The sequence below is a fragment of the Ammospiza nelsoni genome, chromosome 5 (genome assembly GCF_027579445.1).
Source record: "Ammospiza nelsoni isolate bAmmNel1 chromosome 5, bAmmNel1.pri, whole genome shotgun sequence".
Lineage (NCBI taxonomy): Eukaryota > Metazoa > Chordata > Aves > Passeriformes > Passerellidae > Ammospiza > Ammospiza nelsoni.
In genome coordinates, this window is record NC_080637.1 from 61,320,272 (window position 1) to 61,332,594 (window position 12,323).

The following is a 12,323-nucleotide window of genomic DNA, read 5'->3' on the forward strand; positions in this document are numbered from 1 at the left end:
ATACTTTTGCCAAATAATTAGTCTGGCCTTCTAACATGGAAAGTTTTCTGGTAAAATCCAAACATGAGATCCACATTTAATTTCTCATCTTACTTATGGAGGATGAACACTTTACCAAATCAGTCATCTACTTCTTACAGCACTAACAGATAAAATTACTCTCATTTGTGGCAAAAAGGACATAAGATGGCACTGAACATCACATCCTCTAGAAAAGAACACAGCTTTCAGAAACAGCTGTTCTGGATATCAGGACATGAAGCTCTGTCCAGCTTCCAGGAGAAAGCAGCAAGAAAATACATTCTTAATGAAGCATATTAGTGAGACAAATGAGAGGCAGTTTCACTGCATTAAATCTTGTTTCCAAGGGAAATTGATCAGAATTTATCTGTTTTACAAAGCTGTTACCATTCAATCAAATGCATTCCATTTAACTTGCAAAGACATGGGTTATCAGCACCCCTTGGCACCTCCAATGCAATCAAATGTAGAACACAACAGACTGATTTATGTCAGTGCAGAAATATTTTCTCAAGAATACAACATCACTCAACCACACTGGATGAAACCTATTGTGCCTAATGGATGGCCTCCATATATAATTTTTCAAACTTTTGAGAGACAGCTCCAAACTGTGTTCAGAAGAGCACTGATCATTTTAAAGGGGACAGTAGAGACCAGATCACCTTCAAATTTTTGTTAGGGTGAGTGTCAGTGGCAGAAACTGTGAAGGCTGACAGTGACCTATTAGTAAAATAAAGTTTGGAAAATATGGCTTTAGATTTCAGACTTGCAAGAAATGCTCTTTCTTGCAGCCACTATATGGGCACAAAACCCCAGGACCTCGTGGTTTCTGTTCAAGACACAAAAAAGACAGCTGGCTGTTCTCCAAACCAAAACCCACATGCATTAGAAATTTAAGGTACAAAACAGTTTAAACAAATCTTTGTAATAGAGTTCACTTTTGTAGAGTCCTGTCTCAGCTGATCCCACTCCAAGTGCTTTAAAAGCAGCGTGGAGGCAAGAAACTACAGCAGAAGGGCTAAAATTCACATCCTTCTCTAAGCTGTTGCAACTGATCCTAAAACCAAATGGATGCTTCCATCCTCAGGTAGTACACACATTCTCTACAAACACTGAAACTCCCCTTGGCTAGTTTGCTTAAAAAACACAAGAAGCTTGAATTTAAGTATGACTTACTAGACATGGAATTAAAATATTTATTATGATCATTTTCAGATTTGAGACTTGCATTCCATTTCACTGAGTGCCTGCCTAGCACATTATGAGGTAAAGGAAGCATGTTCCAAACAGTATTTTTTTTCTAGCATCCATTACTTTCTACAGCCAGACTTTCCATCTCATGAGGAATCACTAAACACTCCTTATTTGAGTAAAAACCAACAATCAGAGTTGCACATGGCATTCCAGATGACAAGTCATCAGTTTTCTAATGGCAAGTTTTCAATATTGTTTCACTTTGCAATCTAAGACAGTGTGTCAATAAAACTGTAGTAGATTAAATTATTCTCTTTTCAACACATATGCCTTTGAATTTATCCAGCATTTGAGGGTAGTTTGTGTTGAGTTATCCCTGGCAGGCAGCTCAGCACCACCCAGCTGGTTGCTGACTCCCTCCTCAGTGGGAAGGGAGAAGAGAATTGGAAGGACAAAAGAAAGAAACTCTCGAGGAAAGAGAAAAGACAATTGAATAAGTGATGGAATAAATTTTCCTAGCGATTGAGAAGCACCAAGTAAAGCTTACTTGAAAGTAAACTCCATTTACTTCATATCCCCAGACTGTTAATAAGATGCATAAAATTCCTAAGTATTCAGATACATTCAGCAACCAACCACTGGCATAGGCTAAAAATAAACTCAATTTCTGCTGCTTGTTTGATACAACATGGGAGGTTTTAATTGTATTTCTGATTAGTAAAACCTAATCATGTCAGACCAGGTGTGCAATTAAAAGCAAGAAACTGGTTTATTCAGCTGCCTGAACATCCCTTCTCTGAATTTTCCTCATACTTGACAGGTGAAACTGGTAGGGCAGCTCAAATGCCTACAGAAATCCAGTGCTTACTACTCAGAAAGCTTGAGGCACAAACTCACAGCATAAACAACAGAAAGCAAGATGCAAATCTGAACTCAAAAGAAATTAATCAAGTACCAGATTTAAACACAGAATATTTGAAGGATCCCAGTTGTGCATGCATGATGAATTAATTTATGCTAAGAATTTACATAGAATAAAAATAGCATATTCTTCTAGTTTTCATGACTGCAGAGAAGATCACATGATTGCTTGCCTAATTAAAAGGCAGATGTACTAATAAACCAAGGTGTGACAAGACTGAGACACTCTAAGAACTGGTCCCATGCACAGCATTCTCAGTCCTGTTTAGCTTCTTTAACTCTTAAACATACAATTTGTCACTTTTAAAAACTCAGTCTCACATTCACATTTTGAGAACTTCCATGAACTTTCCAGCAGATGTTTAACTATGAGAAGCATATGAAGCATACCAACACAACACCAAGTGAAAAGGCTTTACTGGCCCAGATTTATGCATAGTTTTTACACAAAGTACCTCTAATTACTCTTAAACTTCAGAATAGCACAAAATAAAGAACAACCAAAATGCACACAATATTCTATAGTTTAACATAGAAAAAAGGGTAACTTATTTTGTGACCTGAAGTATTACTTTTGGTTTAGAAGCTACCATGGAAATTTTCTGACGTTGTGATGGGTGATAACACACCATGATTTGATCCTATCAAGAATCTGCAAACAACTGAAATATTTGGAGGTCACCAAGCTTTCTCAAAACATGTACAACATCTGGTTTTTTTTGTTCCCCCTTGCTTCACTGTCCCCACTCAGACCACTATAGACAGATATAGAATTCAAAGTGACCAAACCCACTCCTTGCTTATGCTGACAGAGATGGCATTGGAGCTGGGAGAGGATCCTTTATAAAAGTACCTGGGGAGAGCAGTGGAGACTCCTTACCACCCTCACTCCACCCAGAGGGCCAGAAGACATGAAGGGAACATTTCCTTTGGAAGCTGGTGATGTGCAGAAGGCAGCAACAGAGCACAGAGATGAACCCCAAGACCTATGAGCACCTGATGCCTTTCAAATGCCCATCACTCCTCACACTTCAACAGTTTTCCTGTAACTTTCCATGCCCCATATTATCCTTCAGGAGAGCTCATTTGCTGTCAGACTGTTTTTTCCCCCACTCCAAGTACTTGTCCAAAAGGGATTTCCTGGGTAATCAAAATCATTCAGGGCTGCTATTCCTCAATTGTATGATCTTGTTCATAAAGTACTTGAGTTAGAAGCCCTCTTACTGCAGTTCCTTCTTTCCTAGAATTCTCTCATTCTCTTCTTTTACTAGGACTTCCCTACAACACCAAAAACATCCTAATATTGTTCCTCTGCAGAGTCATAACCAGTTTTAGCTACCTGTTTTTATGCCAGGCCTCATGTTAAATGGTTTTTCTCAGAAGCCCTTATTTCACTTAAAATAAAGTAGCATGTGGCAGATTTAAAGATCAACACAGAACATGATTACGCACGCTCCACATAACCATGCCCAAGGAATTCTAACCACAAGACACAAATTCCTGGTATTCATAGCATACATTGAATGGAGGCTGGACAGAGGGCTTCCAAACAGAAAAGACTTAAACTCATAAAATTCCTGAGTGACAAATAGTTCAAATTTGGAAGACAACCCATGGAAAATATCATACATGCCTGACCTATTCTTGTGCTCTTTCATTGTGACAGAGAGATACTCCAGATATGTCCACAAAATGTTGACTCCATTCTATGTTTCAGAAAGCTTTCCTCCAAGAGAGGAAACCAGCCTCACCTGATGGGCCATGGGAGAACTGTCTAAAAATTCTTGCTAGTGCCTTAAAGAAGCAAGCAATCTAATTGGAGAAATCTCTAAATAATTTTAACTATTTTGACAGCTTTCACAGAGCAAAAACTGGAACTCTTCTTGAAATTGGAAATGTAGGTTTTTCCTTATTCCAAACCTACCAGTTAAAATTGGTGCACAAAAGATTCTGTACCCACATCCTCAAAAATTATTCCCCCAACACTCAAGGAAAAGTATTAGGGGAAAAAGATAAATCACACAACTTCAAGCAATCCCACAAAACGCTTAAATCTTTCCCCACATGCAAATACCATATTCCTGCATTCTTTATACTCTTAGAAAGCTTTTTGATGCTAATTGCCTAAACTCCTTCAGTTCATTTTAAACTTTTTCCATGTCTCCTTCCTCTTACACAAACCAGAAGTTACCCTCTTTGTCCTGTACCTCTGCATCAGTTGATAATCACCATTCTGCTTGAATTACTGTCCCATCTCAACAACCAGGTATGTGTCTACTTCTGTTCATTTGTGTGAGCACTGTCTTATGTCTCTTTTCTTTCTCTGCATGCACATTCAACCATACAATTTGGAAAAAAAATCCTAATCCACACCACAACTAAGAATGTCCAAGGCCATGATCACTGTTGGCTCCATGCATTCCCTCAGAAATCTCACCAGTAAATATCATCTGCTTCCATTCAAGACTACCTCCCTTCCACCAAAACCAAGTTTTAGCATGTAACAAACAGACTTCTGGCAACCAGCAGGAGATGAGAGTTTTTATACTTTCCTTCCACCTCCAAAAGCTCTCCCTTAATTAGCAGATTTGTTACTATGCACACCACAGACATTTACATTCCTAACCCAAACAAGCTTGAAACAACTATTTCCCAAAATTTTGCCACTGCTTGTATAAGCCTCATCAACTTGTTCTACAAAACAATTTTTCATCTCAGGTAGACTTGCACCATCTTCTATTTTTATGACTTCAGCATCCTTCTCTCTGGCCTAGAACAAAATGAACAAACCCACCCTCACAGACTTATCTGAGTGACATTTGTGTGGAATGCTTCTCCAAAGGATGTGTGACTTGCCAGTAGAACAAAGCCAATAAGGAAAGAAGTACACATGCTTCTCTCTCTGCATTATAGGGGATAAAATTACCCCAGCACAGAGAAGAAAAAACAATCTGTTGTTTCTTCTAGGAGGTTGTTCACAGAAAGAAACTTCTCTTCATCCCTTTCCAGGACCAGGACAAGGAAAACAATCTTTTATTTCTGACACCACTTAGTCATTGATTCCCCTCCAGCTAACCAAGCCAACTATTTGGTTTTGCTTTCAAAAAAAAAAGTTACTCTTGAACTCTGTCCTGCAGTCAGCTGCATCAAAATGCTGACTTCAAATGATCAGCAGCAGTTGGCTCTGACCAGACCTGTCAGGCTTTCAGACAAGCACCTTCACACCTTAGGAAAAGGTTTGTCCAACCTCTGCCTTATCATGACACACACAAACAAACTTCCCTTCAGCACCACAATCACATTCACTGAACACCATGGGCTCATTTCTTTGTACTCCAGCAGTTTCCTTAAATTGTATTTTGAACTGGAGTCAGCTCCAACAGATGTATTTGCTTGATCCTACACAAACAATAACACATAGAGAACTCTCAACTACCAAGGCAGTTGCTAGTCAAAAATGTAAGATATGCAAGCAACTCCCCCCCATTTCCTGCATTTTTAGCAGCTCTAAACAAATAGCAGAAGGCTGTTGTAGTACTTGGGGATCAAAGAAAAAATAATGAGGTTGGCTTTCCATTACCAACTCAATTCCAGTCACTTTAAGTCAGTTTAAGAAATGTCATGGCATTCCCAGACAAAAATAGGCTCCTTGGGATCTGACAACATTTCTCCCCTCCTGAAGTGAATTGGAAATAGAGACTGAAATTATTGTTGTGATATTAACAAGATTTTCTTTCAGAAGCAGATATTAATTGAAAGCAATTCAGGTTGAGGTGGGGAGGAGATTGCTGCAACACTGGAACTTTAACAATCAAGCCACCTGCTTGATTGTAGAACACACCAGCCTTGTTCTAACAGCCATATGAAATGGGAACTAGGACAAGCAGAAGGCTCTAATAGCAGGTACCACATATTTTCACAAGGAAGCTCCTTCCAGCTCCAACCCATCACAAGCCACCCTGTACACTTGAGCATCCTGAACTAACATCCCAGCTACATCAGCAAAGGGCTCAGCTAATGGGCACAACTGGGACACAACCAGTCTGCTTTAAAAGCCAAAGGTTATGAAGGAAGATAAACGTGTGCAACGCTTCTCAATCCACTGAGAGAATGAAGGAAGCACTCTCAGAGTTCAGTGAAAAATGCTGGATGCTTTTTTAGGTTAGTAACCCATCATCTGACTGCTGGCTATTAAAACTGCACTGAGGATCACAGAATCTTAGATTGTGGCACCCAAAAGTGCACACAGTTCTCAAGGTGAGGCCACATTTGTTTAGAGGAGAATCACATCTCCCAACTAATTAGTGACGCTGTGCTTGATGCACCCTAGGATTCAGCAAGCAGCTGCAGTTCCTTCTGGATTGTCATTGCTCCTGGCATTTCCTTAGTTTCCAACAGACTACATGTAGGATCAATAAACACTGAAAACAAAGGAATTACATTAAGAGTTGCCATACAAGAAATTCCTGACTTTCTCATTAAAATGATCACTGGTTCAAGTTTCAGAGAAATGAACTTCAGCTCCAAGGCCAATAACCCCCACACTCAAGAGCTCTTATAAGCACCATTTCTCAGCTCTAAACCAGAGATACTTTATGAGTATACAAAAGGAAAATAAGAAAAAGTTCAGCTTAGTAACACAACTTGATCCAAGCTGTGTAAAACTGAAATAAAAAGAACCAAAGCAAGCTGGAAACTAGCTGCAGAGCTGGACCTGTAAGGCAAATAGTGTTAATCCTCCACTAGAAAGCTGGAGACAGAAGCAAGAGCCTCTCCCTGACTACACCCAAGTTAAACCATGTTTGCCTGCCATAGCCCAGAAAGAGCATCTAGTGCTGTGAAAAATATAACAGGATTGAGGAGGAGGAGGTAAAAAGGGAGAGGCAAAGAAGCAGAACAAGAGTATGGCTGATGAGGGGGAAAGAATAAGAGCAGAATTACACTATGTGGGTTACAGGACAGAAGAACACATAAGAGAGACAACACAGGTAACGCACAGAACAGTGCAGGAATTGATATGCTGTGACTCTTTACAGGAAAGAAACAAAACCAACTTATGAGCCCCATGAGGAGCTGCAAATAGCCTGACAGGGTGGGACAGAACACATGAAGAAGCCAGAGTCCCTCCAAAATCCAGGACCTTCTCTCCAGATCTCACTCTGCGGGTAGTACTGTGTGCTTAGACCTGCCTCAACAGGCAGAGAACAGAATCAATTGGCTTTACACTGTACATTCTGCACAGTGGTCACAGGACTCCCACTCTTTAAGTCAAAACCCAAATATTATTTTCCATTTTCAGCAATCCTGAACAATTAAGCAATAAAAAAAAAAAAGTCAGGTGAAAACAACCGCCCTCCAATGTTGTTCCCACTACAAGTCTTTTGCTCAGTGAGGGTGGCAGGGAAAGGGTGAGGACATGTCCAACACCCAGAACTACTCAGTTGATGTCTTCTTTTTACCAGCAACTCAAATTCAACAGAGAGTAACAATCCAGAGATAGCTGACACCTGACTGACTGCTGCAAAATGTTCTGGTTTGACAATTCTTGTCCATTCGTTTCCCACCTTTTCTGGAAACCCTGCTCCCCTGCTAAATTTGGATTATGTACTACCTTGCAAAACAGAGCCTAGACTATGGCTTGTCAATAATTTCATGTATCACAGTTTGCAGTCTATTGTTCTAAAGGACACATCAAGGCTCTTCAGCTGGCAGCTCTTAAGGGATACAAAAATTCCCTTCTCTAGCAGCAAAAGGTGAATTTACTCTTCCATGACAGGAGGAGTCACTGTAACATTGTCAAAACTGATAAACACCAGGTTCCAAGCAGTTTGTGGGCAACACTTTCAAGCCCTCTAATTGCAACTTGTGTCCCTCCTCTAATCGGCTCCCTACACAAGACCTGAAAGCATCATCATGGTGTCCATACAAATGCTCACCACGGTGAGTGGGGAGGAAAAAATAAAAGAAAAAAAAAACCCAAGCAATTCTGCATAGCCCTCCTAAGCTGCAAGAGGCTGGTTCTTACTCTAAAGCATTCAATGCTTCTGGTAACTCTGATAACAGAAAATGCTTCCTCCATCTCGCCCTGTTAAACTAATCAATAGTTTTGTATAAGACAAGAAATAGAGTTTATTGCCACTTTCTAACTATTGTAAAATGGTAAAATACTACTCATCCAATAAAACTGATTTGAGAAAAAAATTCTTGAGGTATCTTCATCGTTACAAAACTCCTTTCAAGTTCTGTATTCTATATTATTACTATAATGGACTTTTATGAGTTAATCCTTTCAAAAACACTCAACAGATCAAAACAACTGAGTGCAGCAGAGCACTGTGATCATGACACTTCTGACCTCCACCCAGGTATATTTCAGCTCTTAAATTAACTTTTACTTACAGAGGGAGAGACAGAGGAAATATTGAGGTTACAAGTATGAATAGAAACTGACTCACCACAGTCCTTTGCTTGTTGGGCAGGAAGACTCTAACAATGGGCTTCTGTGGAGACTTAGGGTTATTCCGTGACATATCAGCAGGGTTTTGATAAACTGAAAGGGATGAAGGTGCTACAGAGAGGCTAGAGGAGGATGATGATGCAACTGTGTCTGTTGAAGCTGAACTAGAGACAGAGAAATCAGTTCCATTCCCCATGGATTCCAGTAACTGCTGCTCTCTCTGCTGTAGAGCATCAAGCTTGCTGGTGTACTCTTCATAGGCCTGTGAAGGAACAGCAGCTGTTTTAATCATGTAGCAGCCTCAGACAAAACCAGACATCTAAATTCAGAACAAACGTCAAACAAAACACTTCCTAAAGTAACACAAGTTTCCCAAGAATATGGACAAAATGGTCTGGTCAAACTTTTCAGGATACAAAGAACATCATGTTAAACCTTCTGAACCAACAAGTTATGTTTAAATAAATTAAAGGAAGAAAAGGATTGAAGAAATCCTAAGTCACCATTTCAAAGCACCTGCACTGAAGATTCTAGTTCACAACCACATACAAAACGACTTTAACCAATATTTGGTCTTTAACCAATATTGTCAGCTGCAATGCTGAATTACTGTGCTCCAGATAAATTCATCATTCTGTTGGAATGACAGGTAAATACTTCTAATGCAATAATTAAGAGAAAGCTCAAACCTGCCTTTTATCCTCCATATCTGACTCCTCACTGTTCACTATCCTTCACCTCTGGCACTATCATTTCATATTAAATAGTACAAAATATGTTTTTCTGTTAGAACACAATAAATTTGCCCATTTTAAAGCCATCCATAAACATGTAAAAGTGATCCTTTGAAAGTTTTTTAACATCTTTTCAGCATGTTTACACAAAACCCACTTATGCAGATCAAGTTTCTTAAGCAAACAAAAACATAAATATTAATTTTGCCCATTAAGTCTTCATTAAATGTAGTCAAGTTAAACATATCGCCAAGATCTATAAAACAAATATATAATCAGTATATATTTTTCTTTAAAGTTTGTTATGCACAACTTTGTAACAAGAAAACTTTGATTGATATCAAATACTAGAACCATTTCTTCAGTATATAAACTTAAAAAAACCATGAATCAGTTAAGCAACATGTGTTTCATACTACAGAAGCATGTCAGTGTTAACTGACATATTTATACCTTGTTTAGACCTTTACAGAAAAGAAGAAACAAAGATCTTCCAAACCTAACATGTAAGCAGTAGGGAATGGAATTTTCTACTTCCCTCCATAGCAAGAGCAAGATCCATACCAATATGCATAAATTCCTCAGTGATATTTTCCAGTATATTTATACAAAAGAAAACTACTTTCTGGTTTCTGTATTTTTTAATTATTTATTTTACTTGTTTTCCTATTTTTTTATGATTGTTGCTGATTAAAGTTATAGGAGAACTGAACTGACCAAATGGTCTGAAGCATCTACGTGTGGAAAAAGATGAATAAAGAGAAAAAACAGCCAACTTTTAGTAGTGCAGCCACAAGTACTACATTTTATTGGGAATTTATTTCTCCAGGTTAAATGTGCAGGCTCATCTAATCCAAACTGCTCTAACTGTGTAAACAATGGTTCATCCCTCCATTTTTAAGAAAGCTTTGCATCCTCCCAGGATGGACATGAACATCACAGTTGCAAATCCTAAATTTAATGGGTTCCACTTCTGATAAACATAGGTTAGTTGTAAGCAACTGAGAATTATTTAATATTTCTTTTAAAAACTGAAGATATCTAGCATTCCACAAATAGACCCCAAACTCTGAGACTTAAATCCAAAACATTTTCACTTTACCCAACCGTGTTGTCAAAAGTAAATGGAAAGATTACCCAACTATAAATAATGGCATTTTTTGGCTGTACAGTAACATATGTGTCTCTCCTACTTCCAAGATCAACTTTGCATGGAAACTTGAGTAAAAGCTCCATGTGTCAAGAATTATTTTCAGTAAACAAAAATTAGGGAACATAAACTGTTACCATTTCACCAATACTGTTCTAAATACTTACTTCCCTTTCTCATGAACATTGCAAAATATTATTCCAACACACGCAACGTTCCATTGCTTCCGGATGCTCGTGGGTTTGGTTCCTTCACAAAATTACACACAACTTTCAAAATACTCAATCCTACAATGTTTACATTGGCAGCTTAATCTGTCACTAATGCAAACCAAAGTCAAATGATTTATCTTAAGAGAATAAACAATGAGTATGGAAGGCTGGGACATGCAGCTGGCTTTGGGGTCTACACCAGTGATTTCTGCAAAAAGCTCTGTATTTTTTCTGAGAACAAAAGCTCTCAAGTACCATACAGCTACTTGGTGTCACAGCAAAAGATCCCACAGTAAAACATAAAGGAACTAGAAATGCATTGCTAGACTTTAAAAACTTTTTTCTCTTTAAAAAAAAATTCTTCTTATACAAAAAGAGCTACAGTACATGCAGGAGAAACAGAGTATCTCCAATAAATTTTCATTTCACAAAGGTTAAGTACTTTGAGGAAACAAAGTTTCATCTGATGATTAGCACCAATAGACTTTACAAAAACAACAGCACCAATTCAAGACAGAATTATTCTACAGAGTTAAATTCAAAGATAGTTACACCAGCAAAGCTGACCTATGGCAAGTATTTCTAGCTAAAAGAAAAATAATCTTGCAGATTTGGCCTATCTACCACTAAACTGACCTGCAGCAGCACAGCCACTTTAGCAGACAAGCATCAACAGCTACACAAACCTTCCAAGTCCATCAAGGCTCACTGGGTCAACTATGAGGTTGATTTCTGACCATGTTTTTCAAAACCAAACTAAAAAGATTAAAATTAAGTCTGTACAGAATCAATAGCATGAAAAATATTAAGACAAATATTCAAACAAATCATTAAATTGAGGATTCTAAAGGCATTTCAAAAGAAAGAGTTTAGGAAATCTAGACTGCAATCCAATCAGTTTACATATCCCCATTAAGGAGTAAATGTTCTACATAAAACTTAAATCTTGCTTGATACAGAATGAGAAGAGAGAAAAGAAGGATCAGAAAATATCTGCAGAAGTCATCTAGTCCTAACACACATTTAGCACAGAAACAATTTTCAAGTTCAATGAGGTTGCTCAGGGCCTTGGCAAAGCAAGCTTTGCAAATCTTGAAAGATGGAGAGCCCACAGCCTGTGGGCAGCCAGCTCCAGAGCTCAAAGCCCGCGGTCACAGTGAAGAATTGTCTCTCATGAAATGAGCTGTGCTCACTATCTGTGACACTGCCCCTTCCCCGTTTGCTCTGCAGGTCTGGGAAGAGTCTGAGTCTCTCTTTATGCTGAAAGAGCCTGCATGTTCCTCCTGAAGCTTCTCCTCCCTGTGCTGAACACCACCCCAAAGCAGCCACACAATTAATGAGTGGATGGGTGCCTCCTCATTTGCAGCCCAGTGTGCAGTTTGCTGCTGGGATTGTGAGCGTAGGTCACTGACAGCTCAGATCGCTCCTGACTAGGTGTGAATTTACAAAGCTTTGTTTCACAAAGTATATATTTGAGAAATTGAACATTAGATTAAAATCTGCACAACTTGTCTATCTACACATAATCCTATTGCTATCAAAAACAGAACAAAAAGTGAGTTTTAATTATACTGCATATCAATATATTTGCACATCACATAAGTCTCATATGTGTGAGAACACCCCTGAGA

At 38.7% G+C, this 12,323-nt stretch overlaps 1 protein-coding gene across 1 annotated transcript in view; it reads right to left on the bottom strand.

Moving 5' to 3' along the window:
• Positions 1-12,323, bottom strand: part of BRAF (B-Raf proto-oncogene, serine/threonine kinase) — an 83,847-nt gene that overhangs the window by 47,685 nt on the left and 23,839 nt on the right. Inside the window, exon 3 of the mRNA XM_059471553.1 lies at positions 8,595-8,858. Within this exon, the coding sequence (XP_059327536.1) occupies positions 8,595-8,858 (264 nt within the window). The remainder of the gene's footprint in view (positions 1-8,594; positions 8,859-12,323) is intronic.